At 52.7% G+C, this 22,190-nt stretch overlaps 1 protein-coding gene and 1 long non-coding RNA gene across 4 annotated transcripts; one reads left to right on the top strand and one right to left on the bottom strand.

Annotated features, from left to right (window-relative positions):
- Positions 1-259: 259 nt before the first annotated feature.
- Positions 260-12,482, bottom strand: TNFSF12 (TNF superfamily member 12). Of its 3 annotated transcripts, none has more exons than XM_051825244.2 (7): positions 11,684-12,117; positions 11,497-11,544; positions 10,888-10,963; positions 9,726-9,779; positions 9,603-9,638; positions 1,116-1,240; positions 260-999 (listed from the first exon to the last, which is right to left on the bottom strand). In XM_051825244.2, the coding sequence occupies exons 1-7, from the start codon at positions 11,840-11,842 to the stop codon at positions 748-750; spliced, it is 750 nt and encodes a 249-aa protein (XP_051681204.1). In that variant the 5' UTR covers positions 11,843-12,117; the 3' UTR covers positions 260-747. The 3 variants fall into 3 exon arrangements, 2 of the variants coding, with proteins under 2 accessions (XP_051681204.1, XP_051681203.1); XM_051825243.2 differs by having other exon boundaries at positions 11,497-11,547; positions 11,684-11,989; XR_011383647.1 differs by lacking the exons at positions 260-999; positions 10,888-10,963 and adding an exon at positions 9,397-9,488 and having other exon boundaries at positions 1,114-1,240; positions 11,497-11,547; positions 11,684-12,482.
- On the top strand, positions 11,975-14,665 carry LOC127484437 (uncharacterized). The gene is made up of 2 exons (XR_007911405.2): positions 11,975-12,092; positions 13,514-14,665. It is a non-coding gene; the product is annotated as an uncharacterized lncRNA (long non-coding RNA).
- Positions 14,666-22,190: the final 7,525 nt, after the last annotated feature.

Raw genomic sequence — 22,190 nt, 5'->3', positions numbered from 1 at the left:
CAGGAGGAAGCCCGCCTCCTAGGGAAATGAGGCTGCTCCGGCTGTACCTTGAGCAGAGGATTGATTTTCTGCTGGGCAGTGTGCCTCCCCATTCTTCCTCCCGCCTGGGGTGCACGTGGGTCCCCCCTCCAGCGCCACAGTCGCACCCCGGCATTGCAGCTCCCCTGCATCCCACTCCCAATGCCCAGACCCCTTTCCCATGGCCCTCAGCTGCCCGGAGCACGCCCCCTGAGTCCCAATGAAGAGAGACCACCACGACTCATTCTCTGTAGTATCTATTTATCAACACTTTATCACAATAATAATAAAAATAATATCTGTTTTAAAAATCCACAGGGAGTTTTCAAGGGAAGAGCTTGTCTTGGGCCCTAACCCCTCACATTTCAGAGCTCCTGGCCTAGTCCCAGGCTCTCTGGCTTCCTGCCACCAGGTCCAGCCCCGTCTTCGTGCCTGAAGATGGGGGTCTTCGGGACCCATCCTTGCCCACAGTCAGAAAACAGTGTCCTGGTTGGGGCTGGGGCGATGGGGGGAGAAGCAGGGATTGGGGGGAGGGGGGTAAATGGGGGCATGGAAAGATTAGGGCTTGAGAGCTGGTGAGGCAGAGACCAGGAGGGGGGCATGGTAAGTGTTTATGTGGGATGGAGACCACGTGAACAGGCCCTGGCAGCCTGCGGGAGGAGGGACAGTTCTGGAGGAGGGAGGAGCAGCGGTGGGGGCGGGGCAGGCAGAAGAGATGGGGGGGGGGCCTCAGTGAACTTGGAAGAGTCCAAAGTAGGTGAGGAAGGGCGCCGCCTTGAGATGGGCCCAGGGGAGGGTGCGGATCCGCAAGGAGGACCCTGGCCGCAGGGGCAACAGCCCGGACACCTGGCAGAGACGCAGCTGGGGCCCGAGGGAACTGGCTGCAGTGGCCGAGAACTCCTCCAGGCAGCGCAGGGCCAGCACCTCGTCCACCAACAAGTCCAGCTTCAGGTAGACGGCCTTCCCCTCGTCAAAGTGCACCTGCGGGGACACCGGGGCGGGAGAGTCCAGGAATTTCAAATTCCTTAGCCAGTCTGGCTTCCCATCCAGCCCGGACCCCCAGATGCGGCCCACCCCCCCAAACCAGGTGGGCTTACCTGACAGTACAGGTAGTACAGCCCTGCCCGGGTGACTATAAATTTCCCGATCTGGCGGTCATAGCGCAGGGGGTTGGAGCTGTTGATTTTGGCTTCCTCCCAGCCACTCACCGTGCCATCCACACCTGAACAAGGGCATTCAGAGATAAGGAAAGGCCCCCACACTCCCCAGGGAGCCACTGAATTCATGAACACTGGGGACCCGCCTTCCCCAGAAGATACATACAAAGATGGCCCAGGCAGGGGAGGGGCTGTGCCCTACGGAAGTCCAGAGAGTAACAGGAAGTGAGGGAAGTAAGCGGCAGGATTCAGAGCAAATTGTCATTTCTGGGGAAAAGAGTAAGCTTGAAGAAGTGTGGCGGCTTTTACATTTTACTGCGTCTGTGTCTCTACTGTTGGGCTCTATGATGCTGAGAATGGACACATACGTTACTTGAATCACAAACATTAAAGATAGGGGGCGGGCGTTCATCCACATCCCATATCCGAATGCCTGCGTTCAAGTCCCAGCTAAACTTTTGATTCTAGCTTCTTGCTAATGTGTACCCTGGGAGGCAACAGGTAATGGCTCAAGTACTTGGGAACCTGCCACTCCTGTGGGAGACTGGGCTGGAAGTTCTAGGCTCCTGGCTTCAGGTAGGCCCAGCCCCAGTTACTGGGGGCATCTGGAGAGTAAACTAAAAAAATCAAAGATCTCGATCTCTCTCTCTGTCTTTCTCTCTCGGTCTCTCCCTCTCTCTGTCTCTCTGCTTTTCAAATAAATAAACAAATCTAAAACATTATAAAAGAAACACAACCAGGGCTGGCGCTGTGGCACAGTGGGTTAAAACCCTGGCCTGAAGTGCCAGCATCCCATATGGGCGCCAGGTCTAGTCCCAGCTACTCCTCTTCCGATCCAGCTCTCTGCTGTGGCCTGGGAAAGCAGTGGAAGATGGCCCACGTCCTTGGGCCCCTGCACCCACATGGGAGACCTAGAAGAAGCTCCTGGCTTTGGATTGGTGCAGCTCCAGCCATTGCAGCCATTTGGGGAGTGAACCAGCAGATGGAAGACCTCTCTCTGTCTCTCTTTCTCTCTGTAACTCTATCTTTCAAATAAATAAAATAAATCTTTAAAAAAAAGAAAAGAGGGCCAGCGCCGTGGCTCAATAGGCTAATCCTCTGCCTACGGCGCCAGCACACCAGGTTCTAGTCCTGGTTGGGACACTATATTCTGTCCTGGTTGCCCCTCTTCCAGGCCAGCTCTCTGCTGTGGCCCGGGAAGGCAGTAGAGGATGGCCCAGGTCCTTGGGCCCTATACCTGCATGGGAGACCAGGAGAAGCACCTGGCTCCTGGCTTCAGATCAGCGCGGTGCGCCGGCCGCAGCATGCCGGCTGCAGCAGCCATTGTGGGGGGTGTGAACCAACGGCAAAGGAAGACCTTTCTCTCTCTCTCTCTCACTGTCCACTCTGCCTGTCAAAAAAAAAAAAAAAAAAAAAAAAAAAAAAAAAAAAGAAAGAAAGAAAGAAAGAAAAAAGAAACACAACCAAATTTCTATTGGCTGATGAACAGATTAGTCCGATGTGGGGTACCTGTACAATGGAGTATTATTTGGTTGTGAAAAGGAATGCTACCACATGAATAAGCCTGATGTTACTATGCTTTGTGAAAAAGGACAGGCATCAGGTCACCCTGTGTGATCCCAGCCATATGAGATATTCAAATAGGCAAATAGATTATAGGTTGCTTAGTACTCTGGAAATAATAACTAGGAAGTAATGGGTACAGTGTTTATTTTGGAGGTGATAAAAAGTGTTCTAAAATCACCATGGTTGCACAACTCTGAGTATGAGAGATCTTTGAAAAGTTCATGGAAAGGAGCGGGCACTGTGGTGCAACAGATTAAGTGGCCACCTGTGACGCACTCATCCCACAAGGGCACCAGTTCAAGTCCTGGCTGCCTCCCTTCTGATCCAGCTCCCTGCTAATGCATCTGGGAAAGCAGAGGAAGATGGCCTGAGTGCTTGGGTGCCTGCTACCCACATGGGAGACCCAGATGAAATTCCAGGCTCCTGGCTTCTGCCTGGCCATTGTTGCCATTTGGGGAGCAAACCAACAGATGGAAGATCTCCCTCTCTATCTGTCTCCTTCTATCTGTAACTCTGCCTTTCAAATAAATAAATCTTTTTTTAAGTTCATGGAAAATGAGTGTTATGACAAAAATATGCATGGAGTTCACTCTTCTTGCACCAAAATATTCCAACACATATCTTTTAATTGTCTTCCACAAGCTTTGTGAAATCCCCTCAGATACTAAAAACCATCAGATTGTACACTTTCAGTGGTTTATGCTCTGCGAGTTATCTGTCAATATAACTGTTACCAAAGGAAAAACACCCAAAACTAAAATACCCTAGAGCTACAGTAATTGCAGACTGCAAAGAAGAGACAGGATAAATCGATCAAGCAGGCTAGCAAGTGGCTTCCCGAGTCCCCAGGCCCACCCTGTCTACCTCTGCAATCGACTCTCACACACTGCCCGGCTCCCAGCGTCCTGCCACTGTGCTCCCGGCCGGGCATCCACCTCTTCCTACACCGTCACACCACCGGTGTCTCTGCCAGCAGTCACCACCGCGGGACAGGAGCTTGTTTACACGTGTGTGTGCTAGTTTGGGGTCTGACACCCCCGCAAGGGCAGAGATGACTGTCTTATTCCCCACTGTATCTCGACACCTGGAGTTGGGCCAGCTCCAAGCGGGTGCCCAGAAAACACTGGAGGGAAGATGGAGGGGCGGAGGGCACGTGAACAGCCGTCCTGGGTTGGGCTCTCCCGGGCCCCCATAGCTGGCACTCAGGAGCCTCGGCAGTAGTCTTCCCCAGCGGCTCTTCCTCTGCCAGCCGCAGGCTCTTTCCTTGTCCACCTTTCACCTGAAAAGTAGCTCTTGCTGGGCATTTTCCTGCCCACCACGTGCACACCTGAATCCCCTGCCCTTCCTCACCCTGCTAACCTCCACCACCTGAATAACAACCGGCCCCTCAACTCACCCCCAGGAAAAGCGCGTGGACGTCCCCCACTACGCTCGCACGCTGTCAGGGTTCCACACTTGCACACAGCTCTGCCACGACCTGGGGACCACGTCTCCCTCTCCTTCGCCAGCTTTATGCATCAGTCACCTCGTCCCACGAATTCTCCTCCTAGACAGCCCTGTCCCACCTGCCTCTCCAGTCTGCTCATTGGGTCTATTCTCTGTCTCCGCGCTGGACGCCCTGTTTCCAATCTCGCCTCCTCCACAAAGTCACACAGGGATGTTTGCAAACTGCAGGCTGGGCCTGGCTTTCCTTGCTCCCCTCCTCGTGGTGGCTTGTCTCAGAATAACTTCCAGAACTCCATCTGTGACCTGGCTCCTGTCCGCGCCTGCCTCAGACCTCACCTGCTTCTTGCACTTGCTGGCTCAGCCATGCTGACCCCAGTTCCTACCTTCATCACGCCAGGGAGCTTCAGAAAATTCATGGAGGGGCCAGAGTTGAGGCACAGTGGGTTAAGCCGCCACTTGGGATGCTGGAATCCCATGCCAGAGGGCTGGTTTGAGTGCCAGCTGCTCCACTTCCAACCCTAATGCACCTGGGAGGCAGTGGATGCCGGCCCAGGTACTCAGGCCCCTACCACCCTCATAGGAGACCAGGATGGAGTTCTTGGTTCCTGGCTTTGGCCTGGCCCAGCCCTGTGGCCGTTAACAGCCATCTGGGGGAATGAATCAGCCTTTGGAAGACTCTGTGTATGTCTCTCCCTCTCTCTCGGTCACTCTGCCATTCAAATAAAATAAGTCAATAAATCTTTTTAAAAAAAGAGTCACGGGTCTGGCACTGTGGTGTAACGGGTGAAGCTGCCTCCTGCAGTGCCGGCATCCCATATGGAAGCCAGTTTGAGTCTTGGCTGCTCCACTTCCGATCCAGCTCTCTGCTGTGGCCTGGGAAAGCAGCAGACGATGACCCAAGTCCTTGGGCCCCTGCACCTGCATGGAAGACCTGGAAGAAGCTCCTGGCTCCTGGCTTCAGATCGGCCCAGCTGCAGCCATTGTGGCCATTTGGGGAGTGAACCAGTGGACGGAAGACCTCTCTCTCTCTCTGCCTCTGCCTCTCTGTAATTCTGCCTTTAAAAAAAAGAGTCAAGTGTTACCACAAAAACATGGAACATGGAGTAAAAAAAAATTTAATTAGTAATTTTTTAAGTTAATTGAGAGAGGGAGAAAGAGAGAGAGAGTGAATGAGCTACCATTCATTCATTCATTCCTCATATGCCCACAACAACCGGGGCTGAGCCAGTATGAAGCCAGAAGCCAGGAACTCAATCCAGGTCTCCCACGTGGATGAAAGGATCCAATTACTTAAGACACTCTGTTGCCTCCCAGGATCTGCCTGCATTAGCAGAAAGCTGGAGTCAGGAGCCACAGCAGGGGATTTAACTCAGATACTCAGATGGACATGGGAGTCCTAACTTGTATCTTAATCACTAGGCTAAACACCTACACTGATACATTGATTTTGGTGCAAAAAATTTTGAAATCCATGCATAGTTTTTTCATAATGTGCATTTTTCATGAACTTTTTTTTGAAGGGTTGAATTTTTAAAATTTTATTTTCATGTTTTTGTTTGAAAGGCAGAGACAGAGAGAGAGACAGAGAGATCTTCTATCCATTGATTCACTCCTCTAATGCTTACAACATTCTGGGCTAGGCCAGCTGAAGCCAGCCTGGAACTCAATCCAGGTCTCTCATGTGGGTGGCAGGGACCAGGTACTTCAGCCATCACCTGCCGCCTCCCAGGGTGCACATCAGCAGGAAGCTGGAATTAGAAGCAGAGCCAGGACTTGAACCCAGGCACTTTCCTATGGGGTGTGGTGTCTCCGGTGGTATCCTAACAGCTGTGCCAAATGCCTGCCCTGCATTTCCCACAGACTCTCTGAAGACACCTTTCAAAGTTTTTGCTGGGACCGGCATCGTGGTGCAGTTGGTTGAGCCACCACTTGAGACACTGGCTTCCCATACTGGAGTGCAGGTTTGAGTCCCAGATGCTCTACTTCCGAGCCAGCTCTCTGCTAATGCACCTGGGAAAGCAGCAAATGGTAGCCCAACTACTTGGGCCCCTGCCACCCACATGGGAGACCCAGATGGAGTTCCAGGCTCCTGGCTTCAGCCTGGCCTAGTCTCAGCTGTTGTAGCCGTCTGGGGAGTGAACCAATAGATGGAAGATTTCTCTTTCTCTCTGTCTCTCCCTCTGCCACTCTGCCTTTTGAATAACTAAATCTTTAAAAAACAAAAAGCATTGCATCAAAATAAATGTATTTTAATGTTGTTTCCATGAACTTTTTGCAGTACCTTCGTACTATTGGCAAACTCAGGGCATCTGCACCTCTGGTTCCTTTAGTGGCGATGTCCTTGACCCCTTGTCCATCTAACACTCGCTCTTCAAGGCCCAGGGAAGCCCTGTCTTCAGAAGGAAGGCGTCCCTGGCTTTGCTGTGACATTGGTCTGTCTTCCCCTCCACTGCCGTGCACCTCTGGCTACTTCCACTATCGTTTCTGTCCTATTCAGCTGCGATCACAGATTTCCACACTTGTCTCCTCTACCAAATGCCATCCCTCGAGAACCGGCTAGCACCTGCTGTGGGCCCCCGGCTCAGTCCTCCAATGCCTGTGTGTCGACTCAGTGAATGAATGAATGTTAAGATAACTGCCAGAGAAAATGGTCTACACCCAGGAGAGGAAGGTGGCTTGGGTATGATGAAGAGTGGGGGAGGGGGGAGAAGAGAGGCCATTCCTGGCTGTGGAACCAGCCTGGGCAAAGGCTGATTATGCCCAGAGGGTGTGTGGTTGCCTGGGACCATGGCAGCATTGCCTGGTGTCACTTGTCTCACCACACACAGCCCTCGGGTGGACATTTCAGAGCCTGGCAACTCTGCTCTCCCTCACCAACTGGCTTTTATGCTCCCCAACACAAGGATCTGTACCGTCTCTCCTCAAACCTCCCACCTCTGTCCCCTTGGTTTTCTGCAGGACCAAGAAGTCATCAGACCAGGGTGCCCCCCAACACCCTGATTTCAAATCCACAACCCACCTGCTCTCCTGTTCTCTGTTGACCTTTCTGTGACGGTGGGAGATGTGTCCGCTCTTCCTTCTAGAAACCATTCCCTCCCACCTTCCAGGACCCTGTCCCCTGCAGGAACCCCACTTTGCCCCAGCCACTTCTTCTCACACAGACGATGGCTGACACACAACACACTGTGGCTGGGATCCAACCCCGGCCTCGCTGCTACCATGGTCATGCCCTCAGACAAACACTGGAGGTCATCAAAATATCTTCCTTCTAGGGCTGCTGGAAGAATTCAGTAATACGAAATCCTGAGGCTTGGAGCCTGACCCCCAACAGCACTCAACAAACGTTAGCTAAGATGAACACGGCCTTGCTAACAGGACTGAACTTCTTGACACACATGCCCCTGGAGTCCACCGGTCCACACAGAAGCTTCCGGAAAGGAGCTGTCACTGTCTCCTGTTCCCCACTTCCCAGTTTCCTCCTCAGTCCAATCCACGCTGGCTTCCATCCCAACAACACCACTGAAAATGCTAGGTCAAGGTCAAGGCTAGTTGACCTTTATGTCACCAACCAGCAGTCACGTCTGTGTTCTTCTCTTGTGTGACCCTCGGCTGCACTCAACAGACAGCACATCCTCCTTCTCCAAACTGTTTGCACTCAGATGCCAGGGCACCGCCCTCCCTGGCTGCTCTCAGTGGCCCCAGCTGGCTTCCCCTCTGCTCCACTCCCATGTGGTCCAAGAGCCTGGGGGCTTACATCACGGGGCCCTCCTTTCTCTTGGTGTCTCATCCAGTCTCACAGCTTTATAAACCGTGCACATGGGGCCAGCACTGTGGCATAGCGAGTAAAGCCGCCGCCTGCAGTCCAGCATCCCTATAGGCACCAGTTCGAGTCCTGGCTGCTCCACTTCTCATCCAGCTCTCTGCTTTGCCTTGGGAAAGCAGTGGAGGATGACCCAAGCACTTGGGCCCCTGCACCCACATGGGAGACCCAGAAGAAGCTCCTGGCTCCTGGCTTCAGATAGGCTCAGCTTGGGTTGTTGCAGCCCACTGGGGAGTGAATCAGCAGAGGGAAGACCTCTCTCCCTCTCTCTCTCTGCCTCTCCTTCTTTCTCTGTGTAACTCTGACTTTCAAATAAATAAATAATTATTTTTTTTTTTTTTTGACAGGCAGAGTGGACAGTGAGAGAGAGAGAGAGACAGAGAGAAAGGTCTTCCTTTGCCTTTGGTTCACCCTCCAATGGCCGCCGCGGCCAGCGCGCTGCGGCCGGCGCACCACGCTGATCCGATGGCAGGAGCCAGGTGTTTCTCCTGGTCTTCCAAGGGGTGCAGGGCCCAAGTACTTGGGCCAGCCTCCACTGCACTCCCTGGCCACAGCAGAGAGCTGGCCTGGAAGAGGGGCAACCGGGACAGAATCCAGAGCCCTGACCGGGACTAGAACCCGGTGTGCCAGTGCCGCAAGGCGGAGGATTAGCCTAGTGAGCCGCGGCGCCGGCTATAAATAATTCTTTAAAAAAATAAATAAATAAACCACGCACAGGCTGGGACTCATCCTGACCTGGCCTGACCCAGTCTAGTGGGTCCAGCCAGCTATTTGTGGATTTCACTTTAAAGTCATCTACGCACTTGTTTATTATTAGACATCCCAAAGTTAAACATTTCCACCCCTCCTGACCTGTTTCTTCCCTGGTTATAAACCCACAAGTCAGCTGCGACTCCCCCTTGCTCTTCTTCTCCACACCCGACCCCCTACGCCTCACGCTGAATCTGTGCACTTGTCTCCACCTGCAGTGCCAAAGCCCTAGTCTCAGCCACTCCGAGGTCTGGCCTCCAGGCCACTCCAAAGGAAAGACATTCCAGGACAGGGACTGCCACCCCAAATGAAATGTGCCACGTCCACAGGAGGCAGGAGGGTCAGCCCACACGCGTGGCACCCAGCCAGGGTACACAGGGCAATGCTGCGAGACCAGAAAGGAAGCATTGGAATGACAGCCTGGCACTATGGTGGGATGGAGTGGATGGGTGGGGAGGGGGAAGGAACTAGAGGCAGCAGCGGACACTAGAAACATTCTGGGGGAAAATGATCAGCCACCCCCCACCCCCCACGCACAAAAAGAAAAAGACAGGCCATGAATACTTGTGGAATATGGAGGGAAAGAGGGAAGAATCCCAGGTGCCTCCTGGGGGGTGCAGGGGTGGGGACGGAGCTAGCCTGGGTCCTGGGAGGTTTCCCCGGGGTCCTCTGCCTGGGTCCCAGAGAGAACTGAGCCCTGACGACTTCTCATAAACTGGCTTCTGGGGTTCCTGGAATGAAGGCAGGAAGGCAGTGTGAAGTCAAAGGCTTTGAGGGGCCTCTTTCCCAGGGAGCCAGAGCTGTGGGGGTGGTCAGGGGAGAGCTCAGTGGGGCCGGGGTCTCACCTGCCTGTGCTCCGTCCTGTCCTGGTCGAGGGTGGACTGTAAGACAACACAGCAAAGGGTTAGGGGGCCTGCCTGACCCCTCCCCAGAACCCTCCCTGGCCCTGGGCCTTGCCTGTCACCCACCTTCATAGTGAGCGGCAATGGCTTTGCGAGCCCGGGGCTTCCGGCCTTTGGGTGCTGAGAATCAAAGACAGACAGATGAGCGCAGCAGGCTCCTTTCGGGTCCAGGGCCCACCCCCAGGCCTGTTCCCCTCTCAGCACCCGGCCTTCCATATTCTCAGCCAGACTCTGGCCTCACAATCTTCCTCCCCAAGGAAAGCGACTGTAATTCATCTTCCAAATCGGGATCCTTCTGGGAGCACAGGGGGTGCCATTAGGAATCACACTGAGAAGACAGGTATAGGCCAGGACAGCCCTGTGCATAAAAGTCACATGGGTGCCCCACGCTTGTGTCTGCTTACCAGGCCCAGGCCTCTGACTTCGGGGGAGATGCAAAAAGAGGATCAGAATTCCTAGGCTGGGTGGGGCCTTTGGTCTTGTGGTTCAGGCACTGGGTTCAAGTCCAGCTCCACTCTGAATTCCAGCCATTTGCTAATGTACACCTTGGGAGGCAGCAGATGATGGCCCAAGTAGTTGGGTCCCTGCTGCCCACGTGGGAGACCCAGCTTGAGTTCTCGGCTCCTGGCTTCAGCCTGCTATTGCAGACATTCAGGAAATGAACCAGCGGGTGAGAGTTCTGTGTGTCTCTCTGTCTCTCTCTTTCAGTCTCTGCTCTTTCTTTCCTTTTTTTTTTTTTTTTTAAAAAAAAGTGTACTTGAAAGGCAGAGTTACAGAGTGGCAGAGACAGAGAGAGAGGTCTGCTGGTTCACTCCCCAAATGGCAGCAATGGCCAGAGCTGGGCTGCTCCCAAGCCAGGAGCCAGGAGCTTCTTCCGGGTCTCCCATGCAGGTACAGAGGCCCAAGCACTTGGGCCATGTTCTACTGCTTTCCCAGGCCACAGCAGAGAGCAAGTGGAGCAGCCGAGACTTGAACCAGCATCCATGTGGGATGCTGGCACTGCAGGCGGCAGCTTTACCCACTACACCGCAGCACTGGCCCCCATCTCTCTGACTTTTAAATAAATAAAAATAAACAAATTAATAATACTAGAAGAATTTCTAGATTCAAGCCTTGACTGTTTAGCTGCATGGCCTCCCTTCACTCTGTGTGCCTCAGTTTCTCCACGGGGATAATGGGCTCTGCTCTGCCTGTCCTCATTCCTGAGGCTGGGCTGCAGCGGGCTTACCACTTCTGCGAGGCCGAACTAGTCCGTTCAGGAAAGGCAGAGGATCCTGGCTTTCCTCTGTCTGGGGATTCAGCTCCTAAGGGAATTGGGACAGGGCTCAACCAGGGACATAAATTGGGACCTACGAAGCCCCTCCTGAGAGCCACCATCCAGCCCTAGGAAACAGCCACACAGAGCAGGCCCCGGCGCTCAGCCCCCTGCCTGAGGCCAGCCACGTGCCCTCCACCCACCTCGCACCCAGCAGACCCTGTGCAAGCTGCACACCTGCCAACACCGGGGCAGAATGCGCCCAGCCAGCGCATGCACCCTGCGCGCCGCAGCTGTCGCTCCTCCAGGGCACGCTCAATTCACACACCTCCGATCCCCACTTCCCCCAAAGCCAATAAACACTCGGCGCTCAGGTGGCAGAACGCTGGCAACAGCTCCTCACATCCATCACCGGCTGCCTCTCTCACTCGCACAGCTGGTGCACCCACGCAGGGACCCGCACGTGCTGTCTTCACGCATCCACAGCGGGCGCACATCTGCCCCGCACAGCTGGCACAGCGTGCACAGCCCCGCAGCCTCCCCGCGCCCAGCCGCCTGCAGCCCGCGCCCACACCCACTCACCGGGGGCTCCGGCTCCTCCTTTGCCACCAGCTTCCCCTGGGAAGACGCCTGCTGGGAAGGAGGCAGCGTCACCCCGTCCTTGTCCTCCTCCACCTGACATCTTGCCCTCCACCCGTCCTCAGGTCCCCTGGCCCTCAGCCCGCCCGATCCTAATGTGCCCAAGGAGGGGTGTGCAGCGGGGCCTCACCTGGGCGGACAGCGATGCCCGGCTCCCCAGGCTGACCACGGCCAGCAGGAGGCCAATGCAGGCCAGAGCCAGGCCCAGGCCCAGCACGAGCGGGGCCAGCAGGGCGGTGCCCAGCTCCCCCCGGCGCCCCCTCCGCCTCTGGCTCCGACGGGTGGCCATGGGGGCGGAGGGCTGTGCCTGCCTCACCGCCCCCCCATCCCGGGACCCGAGGGATCGGGGAGGGGGAGCGGGCGGGCGGATCGGGCGGCGGAGAGGGAGGGGCGAGGGAAGCGGCGCGGGAGGGGGGATGAGGACAGGAAGCCGGACACTGTTTGTGGAATTCGCCTGGAGCCTCTGCGCAGCGCCGCGCCCCAGCCGAGCGTTTGCCCCCGGCGCCCGGCCCGGGCTCCCAGCGCCCGGCGGGGCAGAGGTGCGTGTGCGCCGCAGGGGCGGCCCGAGAGAGCGAGTGAAGTAGGACGGAGCCGGGACTCCCCCCAGACCTGCGGGCTGCGAGGGCCCGGGGCTGCTGCCCACGCGGACCCGCGATCCGACGCCCAGCCCTGGGCGGCGCAGGCCTCGCGGGCTGCGAGCGAGGCCCGAGGCCCCGTCCTCCTGACGCACTTGGTTTCTCTCGGCTGCACCTAAAGGCAGTCCCTTCCAGGAAGTAGCTGGGGACAGAGAGCGATGAGCTCGGTCGTGGGTTCACCTCTTCCCCAAGCGCTGCGGCCTGCAGCTTACTGGGAGCACGCCGGACAGCCGGTGCCTCCCCAGCCAGTGTTTCCAGAACTTCATTCCCTGGGAACATGGGGCACCGCTCCGGCTAATACCCTGGAACTCCAAACGCTTGTGAGAATTGGAATTAAGAGATAAGTTTATTGTGGTGTGAAACATTTTGAAATCTTTGCATTGAAGGATTTCATTTTTTTTTTAATTATTTATCTGAAAGGCAGAGTTAGAGTAGGAGAGAGAGCGACATCTTCCATCCACCGTGTCACTCCCCAGATGGCCAGGCCTAAGCAGGAGCCTGGAAGTCCATGCAGGTCTCTTCCATGGGAGGCAGGGGCTTAAGCACTGAGGCCCATGAGCAGGAAGCTGGACCAGAAGTGGGGACTAGAAACAGTGGCTCTTGGGGCCGGCGCTGTGGCACAGCAAGTTAAAGCCCCTGCCTGCATTGCCCGCATCCCACATGGGCACCAGTTTGAGTCCCGGCTGCTCTACTTCCCACCCAGCTCTCTGCTATGGCCTGGGAAAGCAGTAGAAGATGGCCCAAGTCCTTGGACCCCTGCACCCACATGGGAGACCTGGAAGAAGCTCTTGGCTCCTGGCTTCAGATTGGTGCAGCTCCAGTCATTGCAGCCATCTGGGGAGTGAACCAGCAGCTGGAAGACCTCTCTCTCTCTCTCTCTCTCTCTCTCTCTGTCTCTACCTCTCTATGTAACTCTTTCAAATAAATAAAATAAATCTTCAAAAAAAAAAAAAAAAAAGCAGCTCACGTGAGAACGTGGGATGCCAGCATCCCAGGCAGCAGCTTAACACAATGCCAACCTTTTTTTTTTTTTTTTTACTAAAACATCTTTTAATTCCATTTTCCACCAAGTTTCTGAAGTCCCTTCATGTCAGTGGACATAAGGGGTCCTTCAGCTTGGGGTGTGGTCACATAATATCTCAAAAATAACAGGTACGGGAGACAGTCGGGAGCACAGCGCCTACGTCTGAGTGTTTAGAGCAAGTTAGGTTAGGGAAGTGACCAGGATGTAGAAAAGGGAGCATGGGAGGGCCCTTTTTGTTCAAACAACACACATCTCCATACACCTCCTTCAAAAATCTGACTTCAAAACCGGTTTCTTGCAGCTTGGATGGGTTCTTGCTGGTGCTTCCTTGGAGTCCGCTCCCCGCTAAGTGCGATGTCGCAAGGTATGCCTTCCAGGAACGGCTTCTGAAAAGCAAGCTGTTGCAGTCTGAGCCCCGGCTCCAGTGCCCCCTCTTTCCTAAATTCTACACTTTTGGTTACACTGCCAATAAGGATACTGGACGACAAGGCGGGTTGCAAGAGCCTCATCAAAGGATTTGGTCAAAGCTGGACCCTTTGGGCGCTGAACACGGTTTTGTGAACAGCAGTGCAGTGCTCCAGAATGTTTTAACTGTAACGTCTGCTTGTGCAGATTTGCAATGAAGAGTATTGGGAAACAGTACTGCTGGAAGAGTAACAATTTAACCGCAGGGTAAAGCAGTGGTCCTGAGCAAGGGGAGAGGTGGAGCCTCCTGGCTGGGCCATAGCGCCCCCCTGAGGAGGTCTGGGGTGCAGCCCTGAGGGAGGATGGCAGGAGCTTCCACCAGACCCGTGGCTGCCATAAAGCCGGCCATTAAGCCCCTCATGTAGCCAGAGAGCTCCCCAGGTGGAAGAACCTGACCCACACAACATGCTTCCTTGAAGTGACTTCATCCCTGCCTCAGTTTACCCGCTCCTTCTCTGCAGCCCTGACATTCAGTAAGCAGTTCACGGATAGCCATGGCCCGAGATGAATGAGCCGTCCCATCGGCCCCGTCACTCTACTCACTGTACGGGAATTCTGCTTTGAGGCCAAGAGACTCCTATGCCTCCAATCCCACCCTAGATCTCATTAAAATAAGTGAAGATAGGCCGGTGCCGCGGCTCACTAGGCTAATCCTCCGCCTTGTGGTGCCGGCACACCAGGTTCTAGTTCCGGTCGGGGCACCGGATTCTGTCCCGGTTGCCCCTCTTCCAGGCCAGCTCTCTGCTGTGGCCCGGGAGTGCAGTGGAGGATGGCCCAGGTGCTTGGGCCCTGCACCCCATGGGAGACCAGGATAAGTACCTGGCTCCTGCCATCGGATCAGCATGGTGCGCCGGCCGCAGCACGCTGGCCGCGGCGGCCATTGGAGGGTGAACCAACGGCAAAGGAAGACCTTTCTCTCTGTCTCTCTCTCTCACTATCCACTCTGCCTGTCAAAAAAAAAATAAATAAAATAAGCGAAGATAATAAATGAGAGAGACAATATGGCGGCAGGGGGTGGGGTTGGGCATCTAAGCCCAGTTGTGGTAGGGATTCCAGGAAAGAAAAACACATGTGACCCTGCAGGAGCCCTGAGGGAGGGGAGACTGGAGACAGGGGAGACATAAAGGATGTTGCCAAGCCTGCCAAATGGACCTGGTTGAGAACTCTGCACGCTTCTGTGCAAATCACACTACTCCAACGTCAGCTTCCTGATTTGTTCACGTAGCATGCCTCATTAGCATACAGTTTCAGTTCCCTGATTGGCTGTTAAGGGATAACAGGGGCATCCTGATTGATTGTTATTCTGCCCTTCCTCTGATTGATTAACTCTGTACTCACTTTTGAGAAAGGGGCCAGTCGGGGAGAGCCACTTTTTTTTTTTTTTTAAAGATTTATTTTATTATTTGAAAGACAGAATTACAGAGAGAGGTAGAGACAGAGGCAGAGGTCTTTCATCTGCTGGTTTACTCCCCAGATGGCAGTAATGGCCGGAGCTGCGCCGATCCGAAGCCAGGGGCCAGGAGCTTCTTCCAAGTCTTCTCATACAGGTGCAGGGGCCCAAGGACTTGGACCATCCTCCACTGCCTTCCCAGACCATGGCAGAGAGCTGGATCGGAAGTGCCGCAGCCAGGACCAGAACCAGCGCCCATATGGGATGCTGGTGCTTCAGGCCAGGGTGTTAACCTGCTGCACCACGGAGCCGGCTGGAGAGCCACTTTGTATACTAAACAGCCAGCACTGGCAAGCTTCTCTGGCAATTCCTCCCTTGGAGCCTCCCTCCTGAGGGCTGTGGCAGCAGGTCCCTCCCTTCCGGTAAGCTCCGCTTTGCTGCTTTGCTCACCGGGTGCTCGTCTGTGTGGAAATTCTTCCACTTGAGACAAGCACTGAGATCGTCCTCCCCACCTGCAGCAGCTGCTCAGGCTGCTGAGGGCGCAGTCCTTGGTGAGCAAGCAAAGGCGGAGGAGGGGAGCAGGCCTGGGAGCCCGGAGTCCACTGGCAGTGGGCAAGGCTACGGCAGCAGCACTGCAGGGCCCCGTCCCTCCTCGCCCAGAGGCAGTTACCCCCAGACACGGCGTCAGAGGCTCCTCTCCAAAGAAACCGCGCTCCTTTTCCGAGGGAAGTCCAGGCTGCTGGGATGAAAGCCGCCAGGGGATCCATGATACATGTCCCTTACTCAAGCTTTGGGAGCGACGGGAGGCTGTCAGCTCTCCCCAACCCAAGCTGTCCCCTTTTAGTTGTCATGTCCTATATTTTAAAAAATATTTTTTAAAAAGTTCATTTATGCAAAAGGCAAAGAGAGAGAGAGAGAGAAACCTTCCATCTTTTGGTTCACTTTCCAAATGGCTACAACAACCAGGGCTGGGCCAGGCTGAAGCCAGGAACCAGGAATATCATCTTGGTGCCCTCCGTGGGTGGCAGGAGCCCAAGCACTTGGGCCATCTTCCACTGTCTTCCCAGTCACACAGAGCTGGGACTCAAATCATCACTCCAATACGGAATGTTCATGCCATAAGTGACAACCTGCTGTGCCACAGCACCGACAGGTCCTCAAAGAGTCTAGGCAAAATTTCTACCCAGAGACAGACCTAAAGGAAAATTAATACAATCCGTACACCCCCAGGGGCACCGTCAGATAAAACACAGCACACGTGGATAGTTCTTTATTAAATATTGCTATAGCAGAAGAAGATTGTCCTTAACCCTCTTGGGGTCTGGGGATGAGTCCGAAAATAAAACTAACAAGGATTAATAGGAAAAAAAGCACCAATTTATTTAATAAAAGCTTTACATAACACTAGAGTCTTCAGAAAAGACCCAAAGAATCAGGGAAACGTGTATTTTTATGCTCAGTTTGATAAAGTGGATAGCTGTAAAAAAAAAAAAAAAAAGTGCTGCTCTGGACACCTATACTCCATGTCAGAGGGCCTAGGTTTAAGTTCTGGATCTGCTCCCAGTTCCAGCTTCCAACTGATGTGCCTGGGAGACAGCAGACGATGGCTCAGGTCCCTGCCACCATGTGGGAGATGGGGTTGAAGTGCCTGGCTCCTGGCTTTGGCCTGGCCCAGCCCCAGCTTTTTCAGGCTTTGGGGGAGATGAACCAGGGGATGGGAGAGTGCATTTTTTTTAAAGATTTTTTAACAAAGATTTATTTATTTATTTGAAAGTCAGAGTTATACAGATAGAGAAAGGTCATACTCCATTGGTTCACTCCCCAAATGACCTCAATGGCCGGAGCTGAGCCGATCCGAAGCCAGGAGCCAGGAGCTTCTGCTGGGTCTCCCACACAGGTGCAGGGGCCCTGGGCCATCTTCTACTGCTTTCCCTGAGCCACAGCAGAGAGCTGGATGGGAAATGGACTAGCCAGGACTAAAACCACAGTGCTGGTCCCTCTGTCTGTCATTTGTTCTCTCTGCCTTTCAAGTAAAATGAAAAGGGGCCAGTGCTGTGGCTTAGTAGGCACTTGGGGAGTGAACCAGCAGATGGACCATCTCTCTGTTTCTCCCTCTGTCTGTTGCTCTGCTTATCAGAAAAATACATAAGTGCTTAAAAAAAAGTTTTGAAAGAGCCCTGTAGAAATACCTTGTTTGCCTCCAAGCCTTAGCAAAAGTGAATACAGCTCCCAGGGCTGGCGTTGTGGCATAGCAGGTAAAGCCGCTGTCTGCAGCGCTGGCATCCCATATGAGCACTAGTTCAAGTCCCAGCTGCTCCACTTCCGATCCAGCTCTCTGCTATGGCCTGGGAAAGTAGTGGAAGATGGCCCAAGTCCCTGGGCCCCTGCACCCACATGGGAGACCAGGAAGAAGTTCCTGGCTCCTGGCTTCAGATCGGCGCAGCCCAAGCCATTGTGGTCAGAGTGAATAAGCAGATGAAAGATCTCTCTGCCTCTGCCTCTCTGTAAGTCTGCCTTTCAAATAAATAAATAAATCTTAAAAAATAAAATAAAATGAAATGAAAAAAATAAATAAAATAAAATGTATGAAAAGAAGAGATTCAGGAAGACGAAGCATCCATAAAACAAGAACTGGATACTATATGAAAAAAAAAACAGAGGATAAGAAGTGTTTCTCAGAGACTAAAAATGTGATTGCAAAAATAAAATGTTCAAAAGAAGGATTTAAAAAACAGCTCTAAAAATATACAGCAAAAAGATGAAAGATGGAACTCAGAAAATATAAACACAGAGGGCCAACGTAGAAGGATTATATGGTTACTAGGAATCTCAGAAATGAAATGAAATTCAAATAAATAGGAGGAAGGCGAATATTTTGGGGGAAAAACAAAGAGGAAATTTCCAGAACTGAAAGGCAGGTCTTTGTGTGGAAAGGGTTTATTCGTGCTCTACGTAATGAACGGAAAACCAGCCGTACCCAGACACTTCCTCGTGAAATGTGAAGTCAAGAATAAAAGGGCAATCTGAAAAGTTTCTAGGAAAAAGCAATTCGGAGCAGTTAAGCTGCCACCTGGGACCCCGGCCTGGGCTCATCCTGCCTCCGCCTCCCACCCCGCTTCCTGCTCATTTGCATTCAGAGACAGCAGATGATGGCTTAAGTCCTTGGGCCCTGACAGGCCCAGAGGGAGTTTCAGGCTCTTGGCTTTCAGCTGGCCCAGCCCTGGCTGTTGGGGATATTTGGGGTAAAAAAAGCAAGGGATTCGAACTCAGGATCAATCAGCAGCAGAGCTAGGACAGCTGTGGAGCAAGCGCCACGGTCTGTGGCCTTCAACTTGAGCAGGAGGGCAGATGGTCTTTGAACTGAAAAAAGGGTGTGAGAGACAGGTTGAAAAAAACGCTAAAGATGTGATATCATGGTCCATTTTCTGTTGCTCATAACACAATAGTAAAGGAAGACCTTTCTGTCTCTCTCACTGTCCACTCTGCCTGTCAAAAAAAAAAAAGAAAGAAAGAAAAGAAAGAAAGAAAGAAAGAAAGAAAGAAAGAAAGAAAGAAAGAAAGAAAGAAAGAAAGAAAGAAAGAAAGAAAGAAAGAAAAAACACAATAGCACAGGCTGGATATTGGAAAGAGAAGTTTATGAAGAGGTCAAGGGGTCACATCTGGCGATGGCCTTCTCGCTGACAGAGAGTGGGCGGTGTAGGGCATTGTGTGGTGACCTTGCCAAGCTGAGTTTTATGGCAGACCCACCCTGGAGATAACCTCCTTCCCTTGATCTATCAATCCATTTATCACATGAAAAGATTAACCCATGGATGAGGGCAGAGCCCTAACTACTTCTTGAAGTTTTCACCTGGTCTCACCTCTTCTGATCTCATTAATGGGGGTGAAATTTCGCATGAGTTTTGGAGGGGACCAACCATGTTCATGCTATAACATATGGACTAGGTTAAAAGAGCAGGAGTGGGGGTGGGGGCTGGCCCTGATATATTAAGTTTTATCCAAGACTTTTCTAGAGGGCTGGTGCTGTGGTGTAGCAGGTTAAAGTCCCGGCCTGCAGTGCCGGCATCCCATATGGGTGCTGGGTCAAGTCCCGGCTGTTCCACTTTCAATCCAGCTCCCTGCTAATATGCCTTGGAAGACAGTGGAAGATGGAGGATGGCCCAAGTACCTGGACCCCTGCACCCACGTGAGAGGCCCAGAAGAAGCATCTGGCTCCTGGCTTCGGCCTGACCCAGTCCTGGTCATTGTGGCCATTTGGGAAGTGAGCCACCGGATGGAAGACCTCTTTGTCTCTGTGTCTCTACTTCTCTCTGTAACTCTGACTTTCAAATAAACTAGAATCTCCCAGAAAATTCCCAAATGCTATAATGAAAAGGAGCACACAGAAAACGTGAACTATTTCTCAGAGAACTAAACATGATTGCAAAGACCCCATCTAAATGTGATTAAAATGAAAAACCAGCTGGGATATGACATGACTGCATTGTCACAGTTCTCAGTTCAGGACCTCAGTACTTTTTTTTTTATTTTATTTTATTTTATTTTATTTTATTTTTTTTGACAGGCAGAGTGGACAGTGAGAGAGAGAAACAGAGAGAAAGGTCTTCCTTTGCCGTTGGTTCACCCTCCAATGGCCGCCGCGGCCAGCGCGCTGCGGCCGGCGCACCGCGCTGATCCGATGGCAGGAGCCAGGAGCCAGGTGCTTTTCCTGGTCTCCCATGGGGTGCAGGGCCCAAGCACCTGGGCCATCCTCCACTGCACTCCCTGGCCACAGAGGACCTCAGTACTTGATGCGGTCTCCTTGCAGTGACGGGTGCCTCATTGGATTTTGTGTATGGAGGACAAAGTATAATCCCGGCACGTTGTTTGGCCTGAGCTTCACCAATATTTACAAGGCCATGATAATGTTAAATCCCACTTATTGGATTTCAGCTTTTAGAGTCAACCGATAGAAAAATCCAGAAGACTAGGGTGTGATTGCAGTAAGGACTTGATTTTTGCTAGGTGTGGACCTGGGAAAAGGTTGTCTGTGGAAATGGGTGAAAGAGGAGGAGTCGCCTCAAGCCCGTCTCCCCAGAAACACAGGCCAAACGAAGTGGGAGGAGAGAGGCTTATTTAAATAACCAAAATAATTATAATAAAAATTAATATGTAGTCATCGCCGGGAAGAGGGAGTGTGAGTTATTTTTTAAATTTTTGACAGAGTTACAGAGAGAGGAGAGGCAGAGAGAGACAGAGAAAGAGAGAGAGAGGTCTTCCATCCAGTGGTTCACTCCCTAGATGGCCACAATGGCCGTAGCTGAGCTGATCTGAAGCCAGGAGCCAGGAGTTTCTTCTGGTCTCCCACGCGGGTGCAGGGGCCCAAGGACTTTGGCTGTCTTCCACTGCTTTCCCAGACTACAGCAGAGAGCTGGATCGGAAGAGGAGCAGCTGGGACTAGAACCGGCGCCCATATGGGATGCCGGCGCTTCGGGCCAGGGCTTTAACCCGCTGTGCCACAGTGCTGGCCCCAGGAGTGTGATTTAAACATCACATGTTAAAAGAGTTTATCCTGAGAGTACAGAGAGAGAGAGAGAGAACTAGACAGGCCAACAGAGAGATCTCCCACCTGCTGGTTCAGTCCCCAAATGCTCACAGCTACCTGGGCTTGGCAGAGGCTGGGAGCCGAGAACTCAGCTCGGGTCTCTCATGTGGGTGGCAGGGACCCACCCACTCGTTCCATCACCTCTGCCTGCTAGGGTACGCATTAGCAGGGAGCTGGAATCGGGGACTGAGCTGGACTCGAACCCGGGAACTCTGATAGGAGATGCAGGTGTCCCAACCAGTCTCTTAGCTACTAGGTTGTGTTAGAGTCTGAAAAAGCCCACCGCCCGAGGAACAACTCCAAGAGACTTTTCTCTCATGCAACCAGCAAAGGGTTAAAGATTTATTGATTATCCAGCATGCTGGGGCTGTCTGATCATACATGAACAGAGCAGCCCTGAATAACCAAAGGTTAGGGTTTATAAAGGCAAAAACCGCAAAACCGGGAAGGGGGGAATACATGGTTGCTACGCACGGTTGCTATACACAGTTGCTAAAATCAAAAGAGAGTATATGGTTACTGGGGTCAACATAACCTAAAACCTAAGTGAAATTAATATTTATCATAATCTTGACAATACCAGTTACAATATTACAATTAGCAATTAGGACTTGACATTAATGTAAGACACAGACAAATCACATCTTTATCATTAGCCCAGGTAACCCAAGTGCAACCTTTCTACTTTTAAGCTTGAGCAATCATGCTAGGGGGTTTTTGTGCTCTGCCAAGGGTGATGTAGTGCACTGCTATTGTCCGACTATTTGAGATCATAGTTTCAGACCAGAGTCTCACAGTGGGGGGGTGCTTTCCCAGAATGCAGTCTCAAGTGCTCCAAAATGGAGTCCCTACTGCCAAGGTGCTACTCTGTCTTATTTTTTACAGCTGTACCAGGAAGGTTTAAACCTGTAAGCTTAAGCTTTAACTCTTCAGTTGAAGGCCTACCCCATACCACATGGTTTTGCATGAGAAAGTTGTGCCGGCTCAGGTGGATACATAAAGAAATAGCAGTGTGCGTATTGTAGCTAGGGTTTCGGAAATTACCTCTAGGGGAGCTAAAACCATGAAGGGAGTCGCCTCCAGGTGGTGGGAAGTGGGGCCGGGGAGGGTGGAGCGAGGCGGGGAGGGCTGAGGCATCCTTGTGTTCTGTTGTCTTCTCGCCTGCCTGGTGAACCAAGCATTTTAATTCACTACAAGAAAATCCCTGTGAAGCCGCAAGCCTTGCTGGGAGAGGGAAAATCATTACCGCGGCCCGGCCTGTGGTCCACACCTGCTAATGGAAAAAAACAGGCCGGGACCCCGGGAGACGGCCCATCATCCTCACATCCCATAACTTTGGCTTGAAAACTTAATTCAATGCACTTAACCTTTCTGTTCTTGGTGTGCGGCCAAAGCGAAAACGCACTTGGGCTTTTTTAGGACACTGATGGGAAATGTGCAGGAAAAATACTGGCAGGAAATCGCCAGTGTGGGCTTTTTCTTTCCCCTGGCCTTTTTTTAATGCTTTTCTTACTTTTTAAATCTTCTACCATGACCCTA

The sequence above is a fragment of the Oryctolagus cuniculus genome, chromosome 17, assembly GCF_964237555.1.
Source record: "Oryctolagus cuniculus chromosome 17, mOryCun1.1, whole genome shotgun sequence".
In the NCBI taxonomy this organism is placed as follows: domain Eukaryota; kingdom Metazoa; phylum Chordata; class Mammalia; order Lagomorpha; family Leporidae; genus Oryctolagus; species Oryctolagus cuniculus.
This window is presented reverse-complemented; position numbering and strand designations above follow the sequence as displayed.

Coding starts and splice junctions, on each gene's coding strand:
- TNFSF12 (XM_051825243.2), bottom strand. CDS start 11,842: ATGGCCACCCGTCGGAGCCAGAGGCGGAGGGGGCGCCGGGGGGAGCTG. Junction 10,964..11,496: donor AGGAGGAGCCGGAGCCCCCG/GTGAGTGGGTGT, acceptor CAATTCCCTTAG/GAGCTGAATCCCCAGACAGA. Junction 1,000..1,115: donor TGTACTACCTGTACTGTCAG/GTAAGCCCACCT, acceptor GTGTCCCCGCAG/GTGCACTTTGACGAGGGGAA.